This window comes from Pleurodeles waltl, chromosome 1_2 (assembly GCF_031143425.1).
Source record: "Pleurodeles waltl isolate 20211129_DDA chromosome 1_2, aPleWal1.hap1.20221129, whole genome shotgun sequence".
Lineage (NCBI taxonomy): Eukaryota > Metazoa > Chordata > Amphibia > Caudata > Salamandridae > Pleurodeles > Pleurodeles waltl.
The window spans coordinates 1,205,935,057-1,205,961,451 of NC_090437.1; the positions used below are offsets into that span (position 1 = coordinate 1,205,935,057).

The window sequence follows — 26,395 nt, forward strand, 5'->3', positions numbered from 1 at the left end:
TGCATGATTCTGCAATGGGCGTCTAGTGTCCTAGTCTGGTATTACAATGGGGCCTGCTTTGCTGTGGGGCGACGGCACTGGAGCAGGTATCGACGAGGTTGTGGTCTCATGGGTATCGGTACTCAGGAACCAGCACTGGATGCAAGGGGCCCGACTGGCACAGAGGACGAACCCACCAGTGGATAGCAAGTAGGGGCTCTATGGTACCAATGGGGCCCCAAAGGTGCTTTAGAAGGATCGAGCTGCCCAAATATGAGGTGTATAGCCTCATAAAACTGAGTTGTATGGCGGTTGCTCTGGGAAAATCTGGGAATCGCGGACATGACCCTGGAACAGGCTTCACCGTGGAGCGAGGCCTAGGGTGCAGATGCACCTGCACCAGGTTTGATTACTTGGATCAGGGCAGAGAAGTCTAAGAGCGCTTCGATGTCTTAGACTTCTTTATATGAGACCAACCCGATGACCGAGACGACGACAGTCAGGACAGACTCCACAAGTGGTCCCCATGACTAGGATCGAGAACGTCACAGAGACATTCAATGTTAGGTGGTGAGGGGCTTGAGGACCATTCCCTCAGCACCTGAGATTCATGGAGCAGCAATCCTTGCAAATCTTGAAGTCGCTGTACCGCTCCAGGCACCAAGGTAAACCAGATTAGTGGCTGTTAGACATCTGCCTGTGAGAGGTACCACATGGTTTGAAGCCTGTGGGCTTCTTGGGAGAAATCCCCATCACACCAGGAGATGAAATCACAAAAGAAAAATCCTCAAGAAAAAAAGTCAGCCCAAAAAATGACTAGTGGTAAAGTCTCTCCTGACCTGTGCTACAGAAAGAAAAGAACTGACGTCAGCGTGTTGGAGTGGTGCCTATATAGGCAACCGCACCTAATCTGGTGCGGACAACGCAGAGCCAAACTATGCCACCGACTGGTGTGCAGGAGTACAGCGTGAGAATTTCCCAATCCAGTCTGACGCCTGAGGAATATTCTAAGGAAAGGAATATGCAGTTAGAAGTCTATCAGATAAGGAGGGTGAGCATTCAGAAACTGGTGCAAAAATATTTTCCTATTAGAATGACTGAAATCAGACTGTCCAACCAACCCTGGCACTGAAGTGGACTACATTTCAGGCAGATGGGCACAAGCGTAAAGGCAGTCACCCACACTGAATAAGCCAATGGCTGAAGTAAGCTGACCCACTGCCCCAGGTTGTAGTATGCTTATGAAAAATATGAATAACAGACCAAAGTCTGAAGAGAGCTTGCGGAAAACCTGTATAAAGAGAAACTATATATAATGATAACAACAGGCCTCAAACGTTCACAAAGCTGCAGAAGGATTCCAAGAACCAAAGGCAGAAGTGATGCGGAGTACACACATAATATACAAAGAATACACTCCTTTATTTTTCGCTATATGTCTGAAACTAGCATAGCATTCCAATGAGGACAAGGTATTGCACCTCCTTTACCATCATAATATGATTGGATTTCATCTGGCCATTGGCTTTATATTTGATGATTGTGTTGTAACTATGCATTCACCACCTCTGGCCTCCACTGCATCTGCTGTTTCAAAAGGTCACTTCGAGGAAATAACAGAACATTGTGTTTTGAACTCTTTCCGATAATTCTTCAAAAGGACTGCCATTGTTGATTTGACTGTTGCCAAGCAGCGTTGAATGGTGATCCAGCAGCAGGTCGTGATTATCATTGCTGCTGGTATGTTTTCTGGTATGTTTTCTGCCCTGTGGCCGCTTTTTCTGAAGTAATGTCCCCACCTTTGCATTGCTTCTAATGGATCCTAATGTATTGTTACTGTATGAAATTGGGTTACTGGTTGAGGGAGTGAGAACCCTTCTCAAGCAACAACTGCAATCCTTGACAGCGTGAAATACAAAGAGTCACTAAAATAACCCGAGTTTAACCCTCTGGTAGCTTGGTAAGAAAGCAGTCAGGCTTAACTTAGGCACTTTGTAAAGTATTTATGCAGCACACAAACCGTAATAAAGTGAACACCACACAAAAAAAAATCCCACACCAATTTAGAAAGAGTGAACTTCAATAAATAAAATGACACCAAAGAACAAGTTACATACCTTCAGTAATGCCATATCTGGTAGAGACTATATTTAGTTGTAGATTCCTTACCTTAGAATTCCCAAGCATCAGACAAGATACATAGAATTTTCTTGAGCAGTACCCCTATGTGCTGTTAGGTGGTGTCAATCGGTTCCGGGTTAGTCATAGTCCGCACCAGGTATGATGTTGCGGTTCCTATATAGGCACCACCCCAGTGCGCAGACGTCCGTTTCTTTTCACAGCTTTACACACCGAGCCATGAAGAACACAGAATACTTGTCGTCAAACATAGGGCCCTGAAAGCTGAGTCCCTGCCCCTAGAAATGAGTACAGAGAGCGGGGAGGATGGGTGGCTGGTAAGGAATCTGCACCTAGATATTGTCTCTACCAGATGAGGCGTTACCGAAGGTAAGTAACTTGTTTACCTGATAGAGACATAGTTGCAGACTGCTTACCTTAGAATAGATACCCAAAGAATACCAGCTCCAAGATCATATATGAAAGTGCCCGTCCTAACGGACCAGACTGTCCAGGTAGTAGTTGTAGGAAAGCACCCTTTTTGACATAATTAGCCCCACTTTTCTTGCCAGGTTTCAGATGTGGCTTTGACTGTTAGTGCACTGGGTCCCTGCTAACCAGGTCCCCAGTCCCAGATCTTTTCCCCCAGAACTGAACAGCTGTTTTTCATAACTGGCAAACTCGTTAGCTACCACTGTAAGTCCCTAGTAAATGGTACCCCTGTTAACTAGGGCCTGGGGGTATTAAGAAAGGTCTCTGAGGAATGCAACACCAATTGTGCCAGCCTCGGGGATCTCTCACCAAACCCAAACAGAGCTGCCATTGCAGACTGCATCTGTTGGTGCAGCTAAATTGAAAACACGACCTGTCACACACCCATGTGTGCAAGGTACCCTGTCACTGCATGTGCAAAGTGCAAGTCACGCCTAAAGCATTGTGCACCCAAGCACATGTAAGGGCATATATGCCTGAGCACACATGCCCCAGCTATGTCTATTGATTCTGTGCACAGTAAGTGCACAGGGAGGAAATTTTAAATGCGTGTTCCAGACAGTGGTCATTACGAGTCCCCTAGCTACATGATGGCTTCTCTGCCCCTCACTGATCCTAGTATTGGATTTTTTTTTAAACAAAACAAAAAAGAAAAAGGCACCTTATTGGTGCCCTCTGAAAACCTACCTGCTACTAGTGTGCAGATTGACTGGTCCTGACCAGTACAGCCAAGACAGACGCGTTTCCACACGCCCCCCCCTCCAAGTGACATCCATTGCTCTATTGGGCCCGAGACAAAGGCCTACTCTGGGCAGAGGAGTGATCGTCTGTCCCAGGCAGGATGAACATTCCAGGGCGGGGAGCTTCAAAGCCCTTGTCGCCTTTGTAATGAGACCCTGGTGTCTCCAGATGGTGAAGATGATCAATCCCCCCCATCATAAACCCATTTGTTAAACTAGGAGTGCCTACTTCATGCCAGTTCCACCCCTAAAATAGACAAGCTGAAGAGGACACTACTTTTCAAATTCCTCCATCTTGCTTGGAAGGAATTAAGCCACAAGGTTAGTGTTATGTCCACTTCCCAGCGGAAATGGTCATAGGAAGGGTGTAGTCACCCTCAAGGTGGTCAGCCCATTGGCTACTGCCTGGTACTTCCTGTAATGCACCTAAATTGAATATTTAGATGGCACCCCTGAACCCTAGAACTCAGATTTCGACAACCTAAGAAGACACGGACAAAGAAGAGTTCTCGCAGAAAAGGAAAAGCAGCAGCTGAACTGGACTCAGCCCCTTCTGCACAAGAAGTTAACTCATCCAGCCTTAAATAAAGACTCAAGTCTCCATTGTTGCCCTGCAACAAGGAACTCCAAAGACACTGCAGCAACCCTGGACACCCACCACCAGAAGGGACCTCTGCACTAGATGTCCAGGACTGAAGGAAGTTAACCGACTGTGCCAACACAGGTACCCAGCTGCCCAGAGACTGAGTCCAGTGCAGTCTCACCGATCTTGGACTCTACCAAGATGCCTGCAGTCTCTGCCAGACTTACCCTCTCCCACAGGCTTGTGGCGAAAGGGAGCACGGCAGCTCCAGCAACCACTGCACCCATGAAGGCAGCTCCTGGACCTCGGCTGCTCTTCACACCACCACTAAATATAAAGCTCTCTCCCCCGTAGCCACAGTAAGGGGAGAAAGCAGGCCAGTATCTGGAGAAGTATCCAGTCTGCTGGCTTCACCAAAGCCTGTACACCAGTCAATAGGGCCTTGGTGCTGGTATTCTTAAGGATCCAGCAACCACCCCCCCCCCACCCCCATTCCTAACCATAACCTAACCCCCCAGGAAAGGGGCTCAGCATCTGACATAGGAGGCAAGGCTCCTGCTGGAGTCTGAATCTTAGGACACCCATCCAGCTACATGTCGGCAATAAGAATGGGGATGGCATCACTCGTGGACACGGGTGGCACTGGCACTGAAGAAGGTTGGGCTGGCACAACCGATGCCAGTTTGGATCCAGGTATGGATCCATTGATGGTCCCTGGGACAAAGCCACTGGCACTGAACCCGAAGGCACCCTCTGCGACTTCACGGGGCCCGAAGGCATACCAGGGGTGTGGAACTACCCAAAAAGAAGGTGCATGACCTCACAGAACTTTCAGGTGAGCATGGTTTGCTTTGGCTCTGGGAAACTCAGGGAGGCATGGCATTCGAAGAGAAGTCTAGCACTCTGACTCCTTATGCCTCAACTTACCCAATCATCCCACAGACTTGGAGTAGAGTAACGACGAGGGGTGTCTCGGTGACTGATTCAGAGACCTTCCTTTCGACTGACATTAACTTGCGTGAAGTCGAGCGTCCTGCTGCCATTGCCTTCGGTCGTGGTCCCACCCCAGGCACCAAAGACACACAAGGTGCTGATTCGTCACAGACATAACCGGATGACAGGAACCGTTGGGCTTCAATCCAGTCTTCCTCAATAACCTTGAGGCATCAGAATTTAAATAACTCGAAAACTTTGATAAAAGTTGACTTAAACAGGAAAAAGTTGACTGACAGGCGCTGGTTGGTGTAGAAAGAAAAGAACGGACATCAGCATGCAGGGATGGCACCTATATAGGACCAACAATATTTCCGGTAGGACACCGATGGATGCAGAGCCGATGGACGCCACCCAACAGCACAAAGGGGTACTTCTCAAGAAAAATCTCCAGAACAAGACTGATGCCTGGGGGAAATTATAAAAAGTTTAAGTAAACTAAATGTACCAATTGGGTGTTAGCCAATTTCACCATTTTTAAAGGAGAGAGAACATTCATTTTAGCACTGGTTATCAGGTGTAAAGTGTGCAGAGTCCGAAAGCCAAGAAAAACGAAAATCTGAAAGTGTGTGGGGAGGTGGGGGAGGGGGGGGGGGGGGGGGGGGGGGCTAGGAGGGTTGCGGAAGGTACAAAACATTTGGAGGTGAGCTTGAGAAGAGGGCCAAGTCCAACAAATACCTCTTATTGTCTTCGGTGACATCTTCCAAAAGGCTTTCCATTCAATTGGATATCCATGTATGCCTGAACATGAGCCTCAATCTCAGACACACTGACCCAACCATGCCTTCATGCGACTGATCCAGTATCTTGCTGCATACTTAAAGTTTGAGCAACATAATCGCTTTTAACAAGTGCTTAATAGTGTCTCCATATCTTTAACAATAGCTTTTACTCTCTATCTAGGTCGCAATGGAGCACATCTTTTCCATTTCTTATATTCATATGTTTATTTGCTCAAGAGAGCACTGAAATTAGCCATTACCCATCAGATACATGATGCACACAACTTTCTTTTCTACACCACATCTACCAATTTATCTTGAGGTTGACATCTTATTCAAATATCATCTACAAGCTACAGACACATTGACCGAGTCTGGCTCTACACATGTTTTCATGTAGACCATCTAAAGACATGTTTTATTGTAGACTGTATCAAAAGGAGAGCCTTTGTAATTTTTTCTTTTGTCTACATTTAACCACCTTACCTGTTGCCTGAATCTTAATGACTTCTTTGCTTTGCTATAATACAATACATCAGTGATTCTCAACCTTTTGACTTCTGTAGACACCCACTGTATCATTACTGGAACCCAGGGACCCCCCAATGAATCATTACTGGAATCAGAGGACCCCCCCCCACCAGTTACTCATTACTGAAAGCTGGGCACCTAATCTGTTAATGTTATTTAATTTTCTAAGCAGTCGCAGACCCTCTGAACAGGCTTTGCAGGCCCCCAGGGTTCTGCGGACCACAACCTGTAAACCACTTCAATAGATAGAAAAGGAAAATCTAATAGCTATACTTTTGTATGGATTGTATTGTGTCTAGCAAGAAACAGTACTCTTGCTTCTCTCCCCCCCCCCCCCCCCCCATGTGCTCTGCTGCTCTTTTAAAAGCTACATGACAGGAAGTTAAGTCATTACGAGGAGATGGTCTACGTAGGTGAGTAGCCATTTCCTCTTCTGTTCCTTATTTGTTTAATTTGCCTTATTAAATGTTGAATCCGGTCCTAGGAGGCATGATGTAAGTTTTGTGACTAATATTTATCCTCATGTGAAGTATCTGCACAAAGAAATGAAGGTGACATAACTATGCCCACTATGTCAGTTTTATTTTCTTTTTGCATATTTTGCCACTTAGAGAAATATTTAATATAAATATGTTGCATAATTTATATTTTCAAAGATTTCATCATTTGCAGTAATGCTGCACTTTTTTTTTAATGAGACCTAAAAACTGCTTTTCCACCCCCAAAGACTTGAAAGGCTATACTAAAAGTGGAATACAAACGTTGAGCCCCGACCCAAGGAACTGGAATCAGTAGAGGGGAGCTGGACAAACCAAAAAACACACAAGGTTAGAACAAGAGTACAGTTGCAGTTCCAACGGCCAGAAGTCTAAGTAAACGTTGCAGGAGTCCTGCTGGAGTCTTGCACGTCAAATCTGAGGACCCACTGAAGCGGAAGACCATAAATAGCAATGGAAGGGGGATTGGTCACCTAGCAAGATAACCACCTATCGGGAGGGGGCTGTGACGCCACCTGTCTGACCTGGCCACTCAGATGTTCCAGAGGCCTCTGTCCACCATCCATGGGGTGGTGATGGACAGGGGAGTGGTTACTCCCCTTTCCATTGTCCAGTTTCACGCCAGAACAGGGACTGGAGGTCCCTGAACCTGTGCAGACTGGTTTCTAAAAGGAGGGCAGCAAATGTGCCCTTCAAAGCATACCAGTGGCTTGGGGAGGCTATCCCTCCCAAGTCATGTAACGCCTATTTCCAAAGGGAGAGCTACCCCCCCCTCGAAGGAAATACTTTGTTCTGTCTTCCTGGGCTTAAGCTGGTCAAGCAGCAAGAAGGCAGGAAACCCATCAGAGGGGTGGGAGCATCATGAGCTGCCTGGAAAACCCCAGAAAGCTGGTAAGAGCAATGCTGGGGGTCCTCGAAGGAGCCCCAGGAGTGCATGAAATAATACAACCAATACTGGCAACAGTATTGGGGTAGGACTCGGACATGTTTGATATAAAAAATGCTCAGGTTCGGGGTTACCATTATGTAACTGGACATAGGTAGTGACCTATGTCCTGAACATGGGTAAAATGGTCTCCCTACACTCAGGAAGTCCAGGAAAATGGAGCTGGCGTTTGTGGGGGCACATCTACTCATGCAGGGGTGCCCTCACAGTTAACTACACCCTGCTCTCTGGGCTAGGAGGGCCTACCATAGGAGTGACAGTGACCAGAAGTCAAAGGGTGCATGCACCTTTTCACGCAGGCTGCAATGGCAGGTCTGCAGACACATTTTACATAGGCTCCCATAATACATGCTGCAGCCCACAGGGAACCCCTGGTAACCCAATGTCCTGGGTACCATATACTAGGGACTTATATGGGGGTGCCAGTATGCCAAATATGGGGTGTGTGAATTCCCAGCAACCAAATTTAGAGGGAGAGAGCACACTCACTGGGGCCTGGTTAGAAGGATCCCAGTAAACAGTCAAAAACATTACTGACATCAGGCAAAAAAAGGGGGGTAACCATGCAAATAGGATACTTTCCTACATAACTCCTTCCATCCCCACCAAACGCAGGATAATAAGGCTAACCACGTCCAGATGAGTCTTCATTGTCTAAGTGGCAATATCTGGAGAGTCCATCTGCAGTGGAGTGGTTAGTCCCAGGTCTATGTTCCACTGCATAGTACATTCCCTGTAGGGATATGGACAACCTCAAAAGTGGACCAGATATACTACATTCCCCTGCCCTATCTGGTAATTAGAGGCCTTGATAGTGAGGCCTGCTTTTTGCAGGGCCTCCAAAACATTCCACAGCTGGACCAGGTGATTATCCCAAGTGGAGATAAAGCTATATCATCAAGATAAGCTGCACTACAGTCTTCCAATCCTTGAGGAAACTGTATTCACCAGCCTTTGGATTGTGGCAGGTGCATTTTTCAGCCCAAAGGGCATTACTGTGTAGTGATAGCGCCCTCCAATGGTGGAAAATGCAGTTTTAGGTTTAGCATTATTTGATAACTTGATCTGCCACTATCCAGCAGTCAGAACAAATGTGCTTAGATACTTGGCAGATGCCAGTATCTATAAGCTCATCTGCTCTAGGGATAGGATGAGCATCTGTTTTGGTAACAGTGTTAAGCCCCCTGTAGTCTACACAAAACCACATCTCCCTTTTTCCATTTTGGGAGTGGGGGTTTGCAACAAGTATCAAAGGGCTAGCCCAAGAGCTATCTGAGGGCTCTGACTCCTAGGTCTGGAATCTTCTATACTTCAGACTTGATGCAGTCTCTGACATGGTCAAGTTGCCTGTAGATTTTACTTTTTATAGGCAGGCTGCCCCCTATGTCAATGGTATGTTCACACCATGTGGTTTTACCAGGTGTAAGGGAGAACAGTTCTCGCAACAGCCCTAGGAGATATCTGCAGTCCTCCTTCTGGGACTCAGAAGCAGTCAGCAAGAACTACCCCATAGACTTAGCCACCAGCTGCAGTGTGTGAGAAGAATTCAGGGAGAGGGTCACTCTTCTTCCTGTCCCTCATCAGTTGACATGAGCAGGGTCAGATCAGCCCTGTCATAGTAGGGCTTAAGGTAGTTCACGTAAAGCCCCCTGAGGGCGATTCTGGGAGTGCCAAGGCCTTTTAGGTAGGTGACCTCACCCTTTTCCTCAACAATGGTGTGGGGACCAGTCCACTTGTCCTGGAGTGCCCTGGGAGCCACAGGCTCCAGGATACACACTTTCTGTCCTGGCTAGTATATAGTTAGCACAGCCTTCTGGTCATGCCAATGTTTCTGCAACTCCTGGCTGGCCTGAAGGTTTTTAGTGGCACTCTTTGTATACTCAGCCATGAAGCCAAGTACATAGTCCACTATGTCTAGTTTGGGAGGGTTGAGAGGTTGCTCCCAGCCTTCTCTAACAAGAGCAACTGGACCCCTAACAGGGTGCCCAAACAGAAGTTCAAATGGGCTGTGGCCCACTCCTTTCTAAGGGACCTACCTATAGTTAAAGAGGAGGCATGGTAATAGGACATCCACTCTTCTCCTGAGTTTTTCCAGAGAGTCCAATTATCATACCCTTGAGAGGTTTGTTAAACACCTCTACTAAGCAATTTGTTTGGGGGTGGTAAGGAGTGGTGAACTTTTAAGTCACCACATTCCTTTCAGGTAAGCAAACATGAAGTTTGCACCTCTGCCTGATACCAAGGCTTTAGGAAACCCCACTCTTGAAAAGATACCAAGAACGGCTTTGGCCACTGCAGGAACTGTAGCGGTCCTAAGAAGAACGGCTTCTGGGAACCTGGTGGCATGGTCCACCACCAGTATGAACTGGATCCCAGAGGCTGTGGGAGGGTCCAGGAGGCCAACAATAACCACCCAACCCTCTCAAAGGGATCCCCAACCACTGGAAGTAGAATTAAGGTGGCCTATGGGGTGCCACCTATCTTGCCACTGGCTTGCCAGGTGACAAACGAGCAACAAACCTCTTTTGTGTCTTCAAAAATGGGGCCAGCCAATGTGAGGGACAAGCCTGTCCTAAGTCTTGCTTTCCCCATGTGGAATATCATGGGCTAAGGTCAGCAGAAACTCTATACTTCAGAGGAACCACCAATCTCCTGGTGGCACCAGGTTTGGTGGTCCCTTGACTGAATATAGCACACTGTCTTTCCAGAACACCTTATGGGTGCCAGTAATATCCCCTGCCTCTTGAGCTGCAACTTGCTGCCTCACGCTCTCCAGTGTGGGACAAGTTTGTTGTTTCCTACTGAATTTCTCCCTGGCAGGCCCCCCTGCACCCAAGAGCTCAGCTATGTCAGCTTGCAGCTCCTCTGGTGTGGTTTCCACCCAAGGAGTGGATTTCTCTCCGTCAGGAGGTGAATTCTCACTGGTGGTTTGAGTAGGGGGTACTTTCTTCCCCTTCCTGCTCTTGGGCCATTGTTTCAGGCTCCAAGGTTCCTTGTTCTTTTCGGTTCTTTGCCTGTGCTCTTGTGAGGACAAAATATGCCCTGGGATGGCCAGCATTGCTGCATGGGCTTCCAGCTCCACTTCAGCCTAAGCTGAAGTCTCCAAGTAATTCCCTAGTAGTCACTACAGGGAGGTCTGAGGAAACCACAACTCTTTTAGGACCAGTAACCCACCCCCAGCTGAAATCAATAACTGCTCATGGGGGGGCACAAAGTTACTATGAGCATTAGTCACTTGGGACCTGTGACCAAGTAAGTGTTGCTCAGGGGACACCAGTTTTTCACTCACCATAGTGACACTGGCACCTGTGTCCTTGTAGGCCTCAGCCTGAACCACATTTATCAGGGGATGCTGCCTGTACTTACCCAAGATAAGGGGACAGACAGCAAGGGCGGCAAGGTCAATGCCCCATGCCCACATCAGAGACTAACACTGCCTCAGAAGTCTCTCTAACCAGGCCAGACCCCACTACAGTCACTAAAGCGAGCCCAGCTACACTCTTAGATGGACTATTGTTAGCAGTTCCACCACTATGGCTATTGCTAGGGGTACTAGGAGTAGGGGTGGAATTAGTAGTGGTGGAAGGCTTAGTGCCTTTCTTAGGACAGGAGCTGCCCTGGCCTATGGCCTTTGTTTTTACAGATATAGCACCAACGATTTTTGAAGTTGGGGGAAGAGGATTTGCCCCCTCCCCCAGAGGAATTCTGTGGGCCTGATGAAGACAGTTTATTTCTCTCTGTTCCCACCCTTATCCTGATACTTACCTGATGCTTTCTTTTTGTGGTCACACCCTGTGTAAGGGTTCCTACTCACCCTGGTGCGGACCCACTTGTCTGCCTTCTTTCCAAATTCTTGGGGAGAGGTCAGATTTAGTCCATTAGGTGCTGATGCAACACATCAGACAGTCAAAATGTGCTCTTAAGATTAGCCTGTACAAGCCCTGATAATCACTGACTTGGTTCCCATGCAACCAGCCTACCAGAGCCTTTACAGAACAGTCCACAAAATGTACCCAATCTTAGGAGGACTCTTTCCTGGTCTCTCTGAACTTGATTCTGTATTGTTCAGTAGTCAGACCAAACCCATCTAAAAGTGTTGAGAACTGTGTAGTTGTCTGCATCCTCTTCTCGGACAGTAAGGAACCTGTCACTAACCTTTTTAGAAAAGGAGACACACACAATTGCTGCCCACTGCCTTTGGGGGACCCTCTGTACTTTACAGGCCCTCTCCAAAGCAGTGAACCACGTTCTCTCAGAGTGTGAATGATGGGCTTTTTCCATTGCCTTCTGTGAACCTGGGGACAATCTGTCAGTAGATCTTTCTCTCTTACTTGAAGCTATAATTTCCAAGGAATGATCACTATCCTCCTCAGATAAATGCCATTCCTTAGTTTTTAGCTTCTGGAGCCATAAAAGGAGTTTAGCCTCTCTATCAAAGTCTTTTGCAAAAAAAATTTGTAAAGTCTTGCAGTCTCTCACTTGGGGGTCAGGCTGAAGGCAGTAGATGCAGTTTTTGTGTGCGTCATCTAAGTGAAGCCTCATTTTTCACACAGGTATAGCAGGGTCGAAATAATCTTTTTTTGGCTGGAGCCAACATGATGGTTTAGTCAGAATAAAGATCAGCAAAGAGAACAAAAGCGGTCTTGAAGGGAAATCCTCTCAGGTATATTTGAAAAGCAGAAAAACTGAGCAGCGCTAAGGGAGACTCCCATCACAGGATGTGCAGTAGAAAATCTGAAAGACTGCAGGATTCTAAAGGGGGCTGTCGCCTGATCTGCTGGATTTTGGGTAATTTCTAATAACACTGAAACTATTAAAGTGAATGTATTTTCCATTTACTTCAATGTGGCTTTTCTTAACTGCTTTTCTATGGTACCATGGGACTCCCACTTTGACGAGGAATGATACAAGCATGTGAATCTATGAAACATCCAATACTGGAGAATATGTGATTCTAGAATAGATTCACACTGCAGGACAAGCTTCTGGAGATGAGGAGGTTTACCAGGAGTCCATGATACACACGAGTGAAGTAGAGATAAAGAAGAGGCGGGGTCCTACCCAGTTCATGCACAGTTCAAATGTTTATTACACTGGAGAAATGTTACTTAAAATGGGATGAGGAAATGCATCTAGCTGTCCAGGAAAAGGGAAGGAGAAACCTTATGTATGCTCCGTAACAGTGCAAATAACCTGTTCTTGTGATTGAAACTACTAGTACTATCTGGGATTCTATAGGGGTGATCAGAGCTGGAACTGAAATGTAAAGTGTTGAGGGGTGGGGGAGACTGAACAAATACAACTTGTGTTCACTACAACTAATGGACGAAAACATGCAACCAACACAAGGCATTGAAGACCTGGAATATGAAGGCACATAATGGTCTCAAATTCAGGTGACATTTGAGGCACATGTCTGAGATTTCATATGTTGCAGAGCAGAAATAATAAATTAAGAATAAAATAAGAAATAAGAGTTTTAGCTAATAAAAATACATAGCTGGATACCAAAGGGGGGGGAGGGATATGGGGATTAGGTTGACATATTCCAAGTGCATATATGATCAACAAACCCAATTTGTAAAAAACTAATGATTTGGTTAAAAAAAAAAAATACAGAAGATGCATGGAGGAAGAGAGGGTTGTGTCTGACAGAGGCTGCCCCAGAATTTGAGAACGATACCAGATGATGAACCCCGAGCAGGATCATGTTGACGACGAGGGGGGAAACGCCATTGACCTTGCGTTGATACATCAACTGGTTTTGCTGGGGTACTACTAGCCACATGAGGGGGAGCAGGAAGAAGGGTGATGGGTGATGAGCTTGATAGAGCCTTACATTGGTTTAGAGTTTAGACTATTAATACTTACTCACCTGTCACCCACTACCCTCATCCTTCAAGATAAATAAAGAAAGATGCACCATGGCAGTCATCTCTAAGTGAATCTGTAGGCCAGGGCTCTTCCTCGTTCTGGCTGAGATTTGACAACTCGGGCATTAAGCAGAGACAAAGTCTTCACAAATCATTCCGTTGTCTTAAACAGATTTGTGAGATGCTCTAACTGCCCTAATGGAGTAAAATGGTCAGGCACAGTAAAGGTGATAGGAGGGATGATGGCAAATAACTGAGATGACTATGGTTTTGTGAGCGGCTAGAGAACCAACAACCAGAACCACATTGTCATATTCCCCTGCCGTCCTTTATCTTCCATGTTGACATTTCAAGTAAGTATTTACAAATTTGTCCATTATGCAGGGTAAGAATGTTTAAACTCAGTTCCATTAAGCCTCACATTAAAAAAAACATTACACAATTTGTACACTGCATTAGTCAAAGCCGGTATACATGACCCGAAAGATGTAGCACCAGAAACGTTGAAAAACGGTGCAGACCAAATTGCTTACCTTTTGCTGCTCGTGGATTGGAAGGATTTAAAGCATAACAGTTCACACAAGTGTGAAGAGGGCAGCGAAAAACTTTGTTATCCATCACAGCAAGTGTGTAGTTCTTCATGCAAGCTTCATGATAGAATTTTCCACACTGGGATGCAGTACACCGTTTTACTTCTATTTGTTTCTCCTTACATGCAAAGCATGTATGGATTCCTAGGAAAACAGAAGATACTGGTAAAATATACAGCTGGAACTTCACTCTAGCAACTTTTACCTGTGCTATATTATAATGCAATTTTCTTTCACCCTTCTCAAACACACACACGCCAGCCAAGCCTTCCAGTAGGAAGTTAAAGGTTTTCGCAACATCAACAACTGCGCTCACTCAAGGACCAGTGTGTAGGAAAGTCACTCTTTTTGGCAAGGTTACCCTCACTTTTTGCCTGTTTATCAGTGTGCTTAGACTGTTTTTACTGGCATCCTGCTAGCTAGGACACAGTGATTGTGCTCTCTTGGTTGCTTTGGTACCCTTTACACCTCACAATTGGCATACTGGTGTACTCTTGTAACTCCCTAGTATATGGTACATAGGTACCCAGGGCCTTGGTACACCAGGGATAAACCCCCCCACCCCCCCATGGGCTGCAGCATGTATTATGCCACCCATGGGAGCCCATGCATACTGTGTCTGTAGGCCTGCCATTGCAGCCTGCGTGAAAAGGTGCATGCATCCATTCACTTTAGGTCATTACACCAGGTCATCCCTATGGTATGGCCTTTCAGCCCAAATGAGCATGGGTGCCCCTACAAACTCCAGTTCCAATGCACTGGACTTCGTAAGTGTGGGGAAGCCATTTTACCCGTGTACTGGCCACAGGTACATATGGTCCAGCTGCATAATGGTAACTCCGATCCAAGACATGTTTGGTATCAAACACGTCAGAATCATACCCTGTAAAGAAATGGCTCCCTGTTGCAGTTACCCCCACTTTTTGCCTGATACTGATGCTGACTTGACTGAGAAGTGTGCTGGGACCCTGCTAACCAGGCCCCAGCACCAGTGTTCTTTCACCTAAAATGTACAGTTGTTTCCACAATTGGCACAACCCTGGCACCCAGGTAAGTCCCTTGTAACTGGTACCCCTGGTACCAAGGGCCCTGATGCCAGGGAAGGTCCCTAAGGGCTGCAGCATATCTTATGCCACCCTGGGGACCCCTCACTCAGCACAGACACACTGCTTGCCAGCTTGTGTGTGCTGATGAGAACAAAACAAGTAAGTCGACATGGCACTCCCCTCAGGGTGCCATGCCAACCTCACACTGCCTATGCAGTATAGATAAGTCACCCCTCTAGTAGGCCTTACAGCCCTAAGGCAGGGTGCACTATACCATAGGTGAGGGCACCAGTGCATGAGCACTATGCCCCTACAGTGTCTAAGCAAAACCTTAGACATTGTAAGTGCAGGGTAGCCATAAGAGTGTATGGTCTGGGAGTCTGTCAAAAACGAACTCCACAGCTCCATAATGGCTACACTGAATACTGGGAAGTTTGGTATCAAACTTCTCAGAATAATAAACCCACACTGATGCCAGTGTTGGATTTATTAAAAAATGCACACAGAGGGCATCTTAGAGATACCCCCTGTATTTTACCCAATTGTTCAGTGCAGGACTGACTGGTCTGTGCCAGCCTGCTGCTGAGAGACGAGTGTCTGACCTCATGCGGTGAGAGCCTTTGTGCTCTCTGAGGACAGAAACAAAGACTGCTCTGGGTGGAGGTGCTTCACACCTCCCCCCTGCAGGAACTGTAACACCTAGCAGTAAGCTTCAAAGGCTCAAGCTTCGTGTTACAATGCCCCAGGGCACTCCAGCTAGTGGAGATCCCCGCCCCCTGGACACAGCCCCCACTTTTGGCGGCAAGTCCAGGAGAGATAATGAGAAAAACAAGGAGGAGTCACTGGCCAGTCAGGACAGCCCCTAAGGTGTCCTGAGCTGAGGTGACTAACTTTTAGAAATCCTCCATCTTGCAGATGGAGGATTCCCCCAATAGGGATAGGAATGTGACCCCCCTCCCCTTGGGAGGAGGCACAAAGAGGGTGTACCCACCCTCAAGGCTAGTAGCCATTGGCTACTAACCCCCCAGACCTAAACACGCCCTTAAATTTAGTATTTAAGGGCTCCCCTGAACCTAAGAATTTAGATTCCTGCAACTTACCGAAGAAGAAGACTGCTGAGCTGAAAACCCCTGCAGAAGAAGAAAGAAGACACCAACTGCTTTGGCCCCAGTCCTACCGGCCTGTCTCCTGCCTTCTAAAGAACCCTGCTCCAGCGACGCTTTCTCCAGGACCAGCGACCTCTGAATCCTCAGAGGACTGCCCTGCTTCCAAGAGACCAAGAAACTCCCGAGGACAGCGGCACTGCTCCAAAAGAACTGCAACTTTGTTTCAAGGATCAGATTTAAAGACCCCTGCAACTCCCCGCAAGAAGCGTGAGACTTGCAACACTGCACCCGGCGACCCCGACTCGACTGGTGGAGAACCAACACCTCAGGGAGGACCCTCCGGCGACTCCGAGTCCGTGAGTAACCAAAGTTGTCCCCCCTGAACCCCCACAGCGACGCCTGCAGAGGGAATCCCGAGGCTCCCCCTGACCGCGACTGCCTGAACTCCATTTCCCAACGGCTGGAAAAGACCCTGCCCCCGCTGCCCCCAGCACCTAAAGGAACGGAACTCCTGTGCAGGAGTGACCCCCAGGAAGCCCTCTCCCTTGCCCAGGTGGTGGCTACCCCGAGGAGCCCCCCCCTTGCCTGCCTGCAACACTGAAGAGATCCCTTGATCTCTCATTGATTTCCATTGAAAACCCGACGCTTGTTTCTACACTGCACCCGGCCGCCCCAGTGCCGCTGAGGGTGTACTTTTTGTGTGGACTTGTGTCCCCCCCGGTGCCCTACAAAACCCCCCTGGTCTGCCCTCCGAAGACGCGGGTACTTACCTGCTGGCAGACCGGAACCGGGGCACCCCCTTCTCTCCATTGAAGCCTATGCGTTTTGGGCACCTCTTTGACCTCTGCACCTGACCGGCCCTGAGCTGCTGGTGTGGTAACTTTGGGGTTGCTCTGAACCCCCAACGGTGGGCTACCTTGGACCCAAACCTGAGACTTGTAAGTGATTTACTTACCTCACAAAACTAACAAAAACTTACCTCCCCCAGGAACTGTGAAAATTGCACTGTGTCCACTTTTAAAACAGCTTATTGTGTTTTATGTGAAAAGTATACATGCTAATGTAATGATTCAAAGTTCCTAAAGTACTTACCTGCAATACCTTTCAAATGAGATATTACATGTAGAATTTGAACCTGTGGTTCTTAAAATAAACTAAGAAAATATATTTTTCTATAACAAAACCTATTGGCTGAATTTGTCTCCGAGTGTGTGTTCCTCATTTATTGCCTGTGTGTATGTACAACAAATGCTTAACACTACTCCTTGGATAAGCCTACTGCTCGACCACACTACCACAAAATAGAGCATTAGTATTATCTCTTTTTGCCACTATCTTACCTCTAAGGGGAACCCTTGGACTCTGTGCATACTATTCCTTACTTTGAAATAGTGCATACAGAGCCAACTTCCTACATACCCCAATACTAATGCCAGTATTGCTGGCATGAATTCCATGCACTCTGGGGGCTCCTTAGATGACCTCCCAGTATTGCCCATACCAGTCTTCCAGGGTTTGCGGACAGAAACCCTCAGACCGGTCTCCTCTCTCATGCTTAACCGGCGTGGCAGTCAGCGGATGGACCTTAAAACTCCAGTCTCATCTTGCAGCTTGATCTTATTGGATGTCGTGGATAAGTCCACCATTAGGGTATGGTGCAGAAAGACTGCAAGACCATTGACTTGAGGAAAAGAAAAAATTCTCTTTTCTATGGCACTCTGTTACATGGCAACACATCATGGGAGATCATTCTCTGGCATTTGACTTACCAGGGGAGGTGATTGCTTTGGTTCCTCCCTCTAAGAATTAGTAAAAAAAAAGACTTTGTCTCACTTGCTGAAAGAAAGCCTTTAGGTGCATGGTGACAGAAGAATTGCAGGCACTGGCATTGTATTCCAATCCCAAACACCAAATGCAATGTACGTGGATCTGACAAGGGCATTATCTTACAGCACTTGTGGTAGGGGTTAAGCTCTGAAATTGTAACAGACACTTGATAGTCGCGGTCAAAATTACAAGAATTGAACTGAGAGACAGAACCCCCCTGGACCAGCGTTGATGAGGTGTGGATAAATAGGGACCACCAGCAGCAGGCAACTTATTTAGTCTGGTGTCAAGTCTGAATCCTGGAAAGAGGATTCATAAAGTGACAAATCTGAAAGGATGAATTCATTAGAATTCAAACGTTACTTCTCCTAGATTGTAGTATCTCACATGTGAGAACTAAAGTAAGCTCAAAATTACTTGGTAGGGGTTATATCTAAAAAAAAAAAAAAAAAAAAAATATATAAAAAGCACCACTGACTGAGGTCTCAATGGTTATCAATTCAAACACTTCATATCCATTACATCCCAATGATACACGACTACATTTGACGGCTCAATTAACACACTAGTCATGTTATAAAAAATGCTCAAAGGCCTGTATTAGAAAGAAAAACATCCAGTCCCAGATTACAATCAAGCAGTGGTTCTGAAAATTCTTTTGCACTTCACATGTGCATATCAACATTTATTCTTCTGTTATTCATCGTAAACAATTGCTCGGCAGTAGGAAGAAAAAAAACACAACAGGGATCAGGCTATGCTAGGTTGCCATCATTTTGCTAAGAAAACTGGATGTGTGTTATATAAAAAAAAACTTGCCTGATGTACATTCACTGCATATGAATTTTCCTTCTGGCTTTTCTACAAGCCCGAGACATTTCAAATGAAAAGCTCCACAGCACTGCCCTTCACACACGAGAACATCACCAGATTCTTCACACACCTTGGAAACAAAAGTACAAAATAGTTAAAAATGGATGTCATTCACTTCACAGGTTCCATGCAGCACAAATTGAGAACACATTTTATTTAATTTGTATGTCAAATGCACTGAACAGAATCAATGGATGGAGGTGGTTGTTGCCTTTACTGAGATAGAGTTGGAGCCCCCTACATTTTTAGTAGGTTTTGAGGGAGCAACCATGCCTCTGCACTTGCTGTACATAATATCCCTCCTCACTACATGCACCTCAGCCACCCTTTGTACAGCCTGGACACCTATTGTGGGTGCAAATTTAATATTGGTGTGATCATGGACATATATTGAATGGTACACAATGAACTGTGACTGTGAAACAGCTGCACAAGCAGTTTTTCCCTTGATGTACTCGAATAAGATATTGCTCACCTTAAAAAAGCCCAGCCAACTTACCTGAATCAGAATTGTCCTTTGATATGGTAACACAATATTGTTTACACTGTGCTAATCCTAAAACTTTATCATAACCATACAATTATATTTACTTACTGGAGTGTCTTTTCTATTTATCTTTTAAACTTAAATATATATATATTTATTAATTTAATGACAGAATATACCTCTAATATAAAACTGTTGGATGATACGAATGATGTGTGTTAATTGTCTCTTTAATCGTAAAGACTGAGGGATAAGCCTGGTGATTAAAATTAATTCCAATGTTTAAGCCCGGTATATTCATCAAAATACCAACAAAATGTTTTAGTAACAGACTCCTTCTGAATACTATATTGCTCATTTTAAGTTCTGGCACGTGAAGGGTCTTACATTTTTATTTTAAGGTCTCCACAGAAACACCATGCAAACGCTGATAAAGAGTGTAAAAGATTACTGAGAAATTCTGCACCGAGTGGAATAGATTAATTGGGAAATATACAGAGAGAACTTAACTTCTTACTTTAAAAAAGTTAAGGAAAAGGCCAACAACCTAAAATACACAGTATTTTATGCTGTAAAATAAAACAAAAATGCCTGAATCATTTTCATTAGGAACTTGCCTAGTCACATGATAATCAACTGCTAATAATGGCAGTCTTCAATCCACATTTCCTCCAGACTAAAGTTTTAAGAAATCATAAAAAGATTTAAAAACCGAGACTATAGGGGTATCTTAGTTATAGGTGAAGGCAGCGTAACATCTCTTCCACAGTTAAGGAAAACAACTTGGGCAAACTAGGCACAAGAGTACCCCAGAGTATGCACCTTTATGAGCATCCACTGGTGTCCATACCACAGTACTCAACAGCCTATACTGAAAGTAAAGTTAAAGAGGAATGGTGGACAGCACTGCCTGAAAAAGATTAATTCAAGAGAAGAAAAAGTGCCATACCTTTGGCAATATTGGATATAAGGGAAACAGACATCACAGCTACAGAATGGAGACCTAAAACTTAAACAGTCACAATGCGGGGGAAATGGACATTAGCAGTGTGTAAGGAGGGAAAAGACAATGGGGCAAATTCATGAAAAATAAGCTGCATGGGAAACAGTTCCCATTAGAACTTAAGTTAGCAAAGAGATACAACTTTGACAATGAATACTATTATTTTTTGCGGTTCTAAAGATTTGATTGAGGTTTTAGAGATCAACAAGAGAACATACAAAATGCTTTTGCATGGTACTGTTGGCTGCTTACAAAATATTACAACACTGTAACAATACAATCAATGAAATCATTATGAAGGTTGAGATGGTGTAAGTGTAGAATTGTTTTCGACTGGGGTTAACATAACATAGCTGCTAAACCTGCTTTTTTAAACAAAATGAGGAAGGAGTAACGGAGAGATGAGCGAGGAGGAAAAGGAGAAAAGAGAAAAGTAGGGAGCCATATCAACTGCTAAGGAGAATCACACACCTACCACTAAACACGTAGAGATTGAGATATCAAACCTTGAAGGGACGGTAAAATCTATTGCATACTGTGTATGAAAGTATCTAATGCTCTCTAAATGTGTTTTGAGGTAATCGGGCTGCTGTTGCACTTCCACTGGGCAGTGTACGTACGTCTGAGGTAGGTGCAACTGGGAAGTAATATCTTCCCAACAAGAAGTCAAACACATTCACGTGAAAAACATATATTGAGTTGTTGGTGCAAATGAGCATGACCACTAAGTGCCAGAAACCACTTGTTTTAGTTTAAAGATTCTAAAAGGGGACCAGTAGAGGAAATGGGATGCAAAAAAACATTGTAATAGGTAAGGGATGTTTGTTTTGGGCAAGTGGGGACAAATCTTAGACCCAGCCTCAACTGGGATGGGTTATTTACATTTATCAGACAAATAGGTCGGGTCGACCACTTAATCTGCAAGGCAGGGTGAGGTTGGGTAGCGGTGCTACCCAATAATTTATAAATCTTGGAAAATACACGGACCCAAGAATGTATGAATTTGGTGGGAGTGAACAAGTGATTTTTTTTTACAAGTGGTCCTAGTTTGGAAACCTTTACTCCGATTTCTCAAAAATCTTAGACATCTATGTTAGAGAGGGCATGTTTCTCTAGAACAGCAGCAAAGGTTATAGGCTTGGAATCTGCAACGAGATCTGCCAAAAGGGAGCTATCTTTGCAATCTCTCCCATGACTGGTCTGAACTGAGCTAACAAGTTTCTTATTCCATAGTGAGATGGAGTAGGATTTGTGTTGAAAGAGCGCTCTGTCCACTGTTAGTAGGGCTTTAATTGTGTAAAAATGAGTGATGGGACACAGTTAAATTTGCAGCTAAAGGAAAAGGGTGGCTGATATGTCATTCGATAAGCTAAGCAGGTATCTTGAAAGGATCAACTTCAAATCACTGTGTGACCTGCACAGCCAGGAACGCAGATTATTAGTTTAACTAGTTCGGAAGGTTGCAGCCCCTCTGAAGTTAATCCCTACCTTTTAAAAAAATATTCTGGCTTTCTTCTTGCACCAGAGGAAGTCAGAAGTAATTTTTTCAATTGTTGAGAGAAAATTCCAGGAGAGGTTAATAGGAAGCAAGCTTGCCAGGTAAGTGACCAGTGAGAGTCACCATAATCTTTAGGTTTTCTAGTCTGTCTCACTATAAAAATATGCTTAGGGGGACCATGCTGTCAACAAATCCTTAATTTTTTTTAGTCATTTTTAGTTCATTCTTGTGAGGAAATGGGCCATTAGTTGTGTGGCCTGCACAAGTAATAGGCCCACATTCACCCTCCAATGGGAACCAAACACTTCATTGCAGCGCTTGACTCTCACAATAGCTATACAGAGCAGCATAAACCCTAATCAAGGGAGGTGATGTGGGTTTATTAATCACAATTTGCTGGTACTCAACAACACTCAAATAATTGTCCAGTCTGTGTTTTCTTCTTTAGAAAAGTACATTCATTATGCATACATATTACTAAATACCAAAACAGTAATTTTCAAATATACATATAGCTGGTGGAAATACCTTTGGAAACATTATATTTGAGCCCTAAAGGGTCATCACCCCAAAATTCACATTACACCCCTATTCATGGACATTAATTCATTGCCCTATATGGGGGTGTTTGCTGCATCAGGTCACATCATTGTCACATTTCAAGTCTAGAATCTCAGGACACAGTAATACTGTATCACTGACTCTGCTAACCACAATCCATCTACACTTATTATGACTAGTCAAGCATTGCAATTAATAGTGGCTTTCCAGCTCATGGGGAGAGCCCCACTGGTCTTGAGGGAAAATGGCATTATGTTGGCCAGGAGGTGTCAACCCTGGATAGACTAGAGGTCGAAATCGCCTGGGGACCTCCTCTGGACCAGAGGGCCACCTGGACTCTGGCTGTGGGGTGCAGAGGGGAGAGGGTCGGGCGGTTCTGGAGTACTTTTGGTGATTTCTTCAGCTCCCTGAAGTTCCTGGTCCTCTGCTGAGCACTGAGTCTTATGGGGGTTTGTAGAGGTCGTAAGTCCTGCAGGGTGAGTTGCATTCTTGGAGCAGGGGTCTTTGAAGCTGCAGACAGGCCGGTAGGTCTGGGGCCAAGTCAGTTGTCATCTGGAATCTTCACTGCTGGGGTCGGCTTAGCAAATGTCCTTTCTTCTTGCTTCTTCAGGTCGCTAGGAATCTGGTGAGTAAGGTTCAAGGGTGCCCCTAAATACTAGATTCAGGGGCATTTCAGGGGTCAGAGGGCAGTAGCCAATGGCTACGGTCCACGAGGGTGGCTACACCCTTTCTGTGCCCACTCCCTGTGAGAAGGGGGCACATTCCTAACCCTATTGATCCCGGTCTTCCAAAAACAAGACAGAGGATTCTTTTGGGGTGGGGTGGGGTGGGGGGGCAGGAGAGGGGATAACTTCAGCTCTGGACACCTTGGGGTGGTCCCAGCTGAAGTGATCACTCCTCCTGGTTTTTTTTCTTTTCTCACTTTACGGCCAGACTTGCCTCCAAAAGTGGGGCTTGGTCCAGGGGGCAGACATCTCCACTGGCTGGTGTGCCCAGGAGCACTGTAACAGGAGGCTTGAGCTTTTGAGGCTCACCGCCAAGTGTTGCACTTCCTGCAGTGGGGAGGTGTGAAGCACCTCCACCCAGAGCAGGCTTTGTTTCTGACCCCAAAGAGCTCAAAGGCTCTCACCCCTTGGGGTCAGAAACTTGTCTGTTCGTGGCAGGCTGGCACAGACTGGTCAGACCTGCATTAAAGGGTTGGGTAAAATACAGGGAGCATCTCTAAGATGCGTTCTGGGTGTATTTTACACTAAATCCAACACTGGCATCAGTGCGCGTTTATTGTGCGGAGACATTCGATACCAAACTCCCAGCCTTGAGTGAAGCCATCATTGAGTTGTGGAGTTCGCAATGACAAACTCCCCGTGCCCATGTACTCAATATGGCCACTATGCACTTACAATGTCTAAGAAGGGTCTTAGACACTGTAGGGGCATACTGCTCATGCAGTCATGCCCTCACCTATGGTATAATGCACCCTGCCTTAGGGCTGTAAAGCCTGCTAGAGAGGTGACTTACCTATGCCACAGGCAGTGGTTTGTCGGCATGGCGCCCTGAAAGGGATGCCATGTACACGTGACCTTTTTCTCTCAACCAGCACAAACAATCTGCAATGACAGTGTACATGTGTTTGGTGAGGGGTCCCTTAGGTATGGGAGCGGAGCACAGTTATGAGGAAAGTAGTAGTGAGCATGGCATCCTTAGGGCCAAAAATATCCTCACATAAGGCATGTTATAAAAGGCGCATTACAATTAAAGTTTTCAGGCAAATTTCTAGAAGGTGTTGACAGGGGAGAAAATACCTAGTGGTGACGGGCTGATGTGTTGCAAATGTGTTCTTCTATGACAGCCCTGTGGGTGGTGATGGACGCAGGCTTCACCATCTTGCTAGCAACACTGAGCTCTTCACAATGCGGCAGGGTCGCCATCAGGGAGAGAGTCTCCAACATCAACTCCGGCCAACCCACGCTCACTGCCCAGATCCAAAGGGGCAACACCAACTCAGGACACAAGCTGATCACTGGCGGCTGTATCAGGTGCGGTGTGATGCAGCAGAGCACTGCCATCTTGCGCAGATGCCTGCTACGCAGCCCCAATGAACACTTTTTTTAAAGCAAATTCTACAGCAACAGGTAAAAAATCTTAAGACAGAAAAGGGAACACTGATTTTCTCACGTTTATAAAAAAAAAAAAAAAAAAAAAAAAAAAAAAACCTTCAGCCCTGGCAGCTGAATGCTTTCAATAGTTCTTTAAGAAATAATTGGAGATTAACACATTACTGCATATGTAAAGCAGATAGAAAGGAACAGCAGCTCTGTCCTGGCCAGAAAGTTCAACTGCTATTTTGGCAGAAACCTGCTGGCCACATCATAGCAGTCAATTCATCTGTTTTATAATAACCAGTGTCTTTCAAGCACTCAGTCTTAAAAAAGGAAAAGGTATTTGCAAACCTAGCCCTCCATTTAAATAATAAATGCTGAAGCCTATCACTAGAAATGTCCTGTCCTTGCTTCAAGGGCAATACATTTAATGGTTAACTCCAACTTAAATGTCAAAACTAGAAAACAGCAGTGTTTCTCAGGAACAATTTCCAAATAGAGACATCACATTTTTGCTATGAAAACTGACCCATTTTGGTGATGTAGATATCTGTGGTATGTGGGATTGGGCTTGGTTGCCAACAAAGAAAATCTATCAAACCAATATTTTGGAAAACCAGACACCCAGGAGAGTCCAGGATGGTGTGACTTGAGTGGACACCACAACATTTTCTTACACTTTAGCTAAAAATCACATATTTTCTTCAAGTTATTTTGAGGAATAATCCTGGAATATGCTGGGATCCACAAAATCCCTACCACCCACCTTTCCCACACTTATCCCAATAAAAGCAAAACCCCACTCTCGGTTACGTGAAGTAAATCTGGCAATTACCAATGTTTTGTCCATTCCAGGGAATGAGAATTATACTGCCTCATAGCTTTTTAATTTCAGCACACCTGAGGGAACGAGTAAAATGTCAAGAGGTGAGTTATGTGGGGGGAAATGAAGACGTTACTTGCCTTTGATAATGCTTTTTCTGGTGGATACTTTAACTGCAGTTTCCTCACCTTGTGAAAATCCGCAAGAGACTGGACCCTGAATTTCAAAGCTGAGCTCCTGTGTTGATAGATGGCACGGTGTACCTCCACAGTGACTTCTTATTTTAGGAAGTGACAAACCGAGCTGCATATGCACAACCCATGAGCACAAACCATTTTCTTTCAAAAGTTTGTCCATGCCCTCAGACCGCCTAGCCAATCAACATACTGGAATTACCCGTTTTCAGAACCCTAAATTAGGACCTATTAGAACCGTTTCCACAGACCAGAGGGAGGTCTTTGAAGATCCTGCAGTTAGGTGGAATATCAACCATATAAAGTTACCGAAAGTAAGTAACTTGCTCTTCTGATGGATACCAAAGCAGTACCTCCCGTGCTGCTAGGTCTGTGGAATGAATCAGCTCAAAAAGTCCTGCAGGACTGAACATGTAAAACACCCTGCCATTCAGACCTGGCTGTCAAGGCAACTGTGCTTTGTAAGTGTGTGAAATGATGCTCACAGAGTGCCTGTCTTAATATCTGCCACACTAAGCTAACACAGTAGTATCAAATAGCAGGAGCTTTACTCTAGTAAAATGAGCCCACAGGCCTTCCCGAGGGTACTTTGTAGCTAGTGTGTAACAGATCTCAAAACAGCCAATTAATCATCAGGAGATGGTCCATTTCTGCACCGCCTTCTCCTTTGTATCATTGACCCCACAGAGTTGAACATCCACCCGATGTTCAATGGTACAATCAATGCAAAAGCTTAGTGCTCTCTTCAGGTCCCAGCGATGTAGCCTCTCTTCCTCTTTCGATTGATTAAGCCATACGAAGGTAGTCAAAAAAG

At 45.4% G+C, this 26,395-nt stretch overlaps 1 protein-coding gene across 1 annotated transcript in view; it reads right to left on the reverse strand.

The window, feature by feature from the left end:
• Positions 1-26,395, reverse strand: part of NSD2 (nuclear receptor binding SET domain protein 2) — a 504,567-nt gene that overhangs the window by 214,860 nt on the left and 263,312 nt on the right. The window contains exons 12-13 of the mRNA XM_069203845.1: positions 18,863-18,986; positions 14,008-14,208 (exon numbers count right to left, since the gene is read on the reverse strand). Of these exons, the coding sequence (XP_069059946.1) occupies positions 14,008-14,208; positions 18,863-18,986 (325 nt within the window). The remainder of the gene's footprint in view (positions 1-14,007; positions 14,209-18,862; positions 18,987-26,395) is intronic.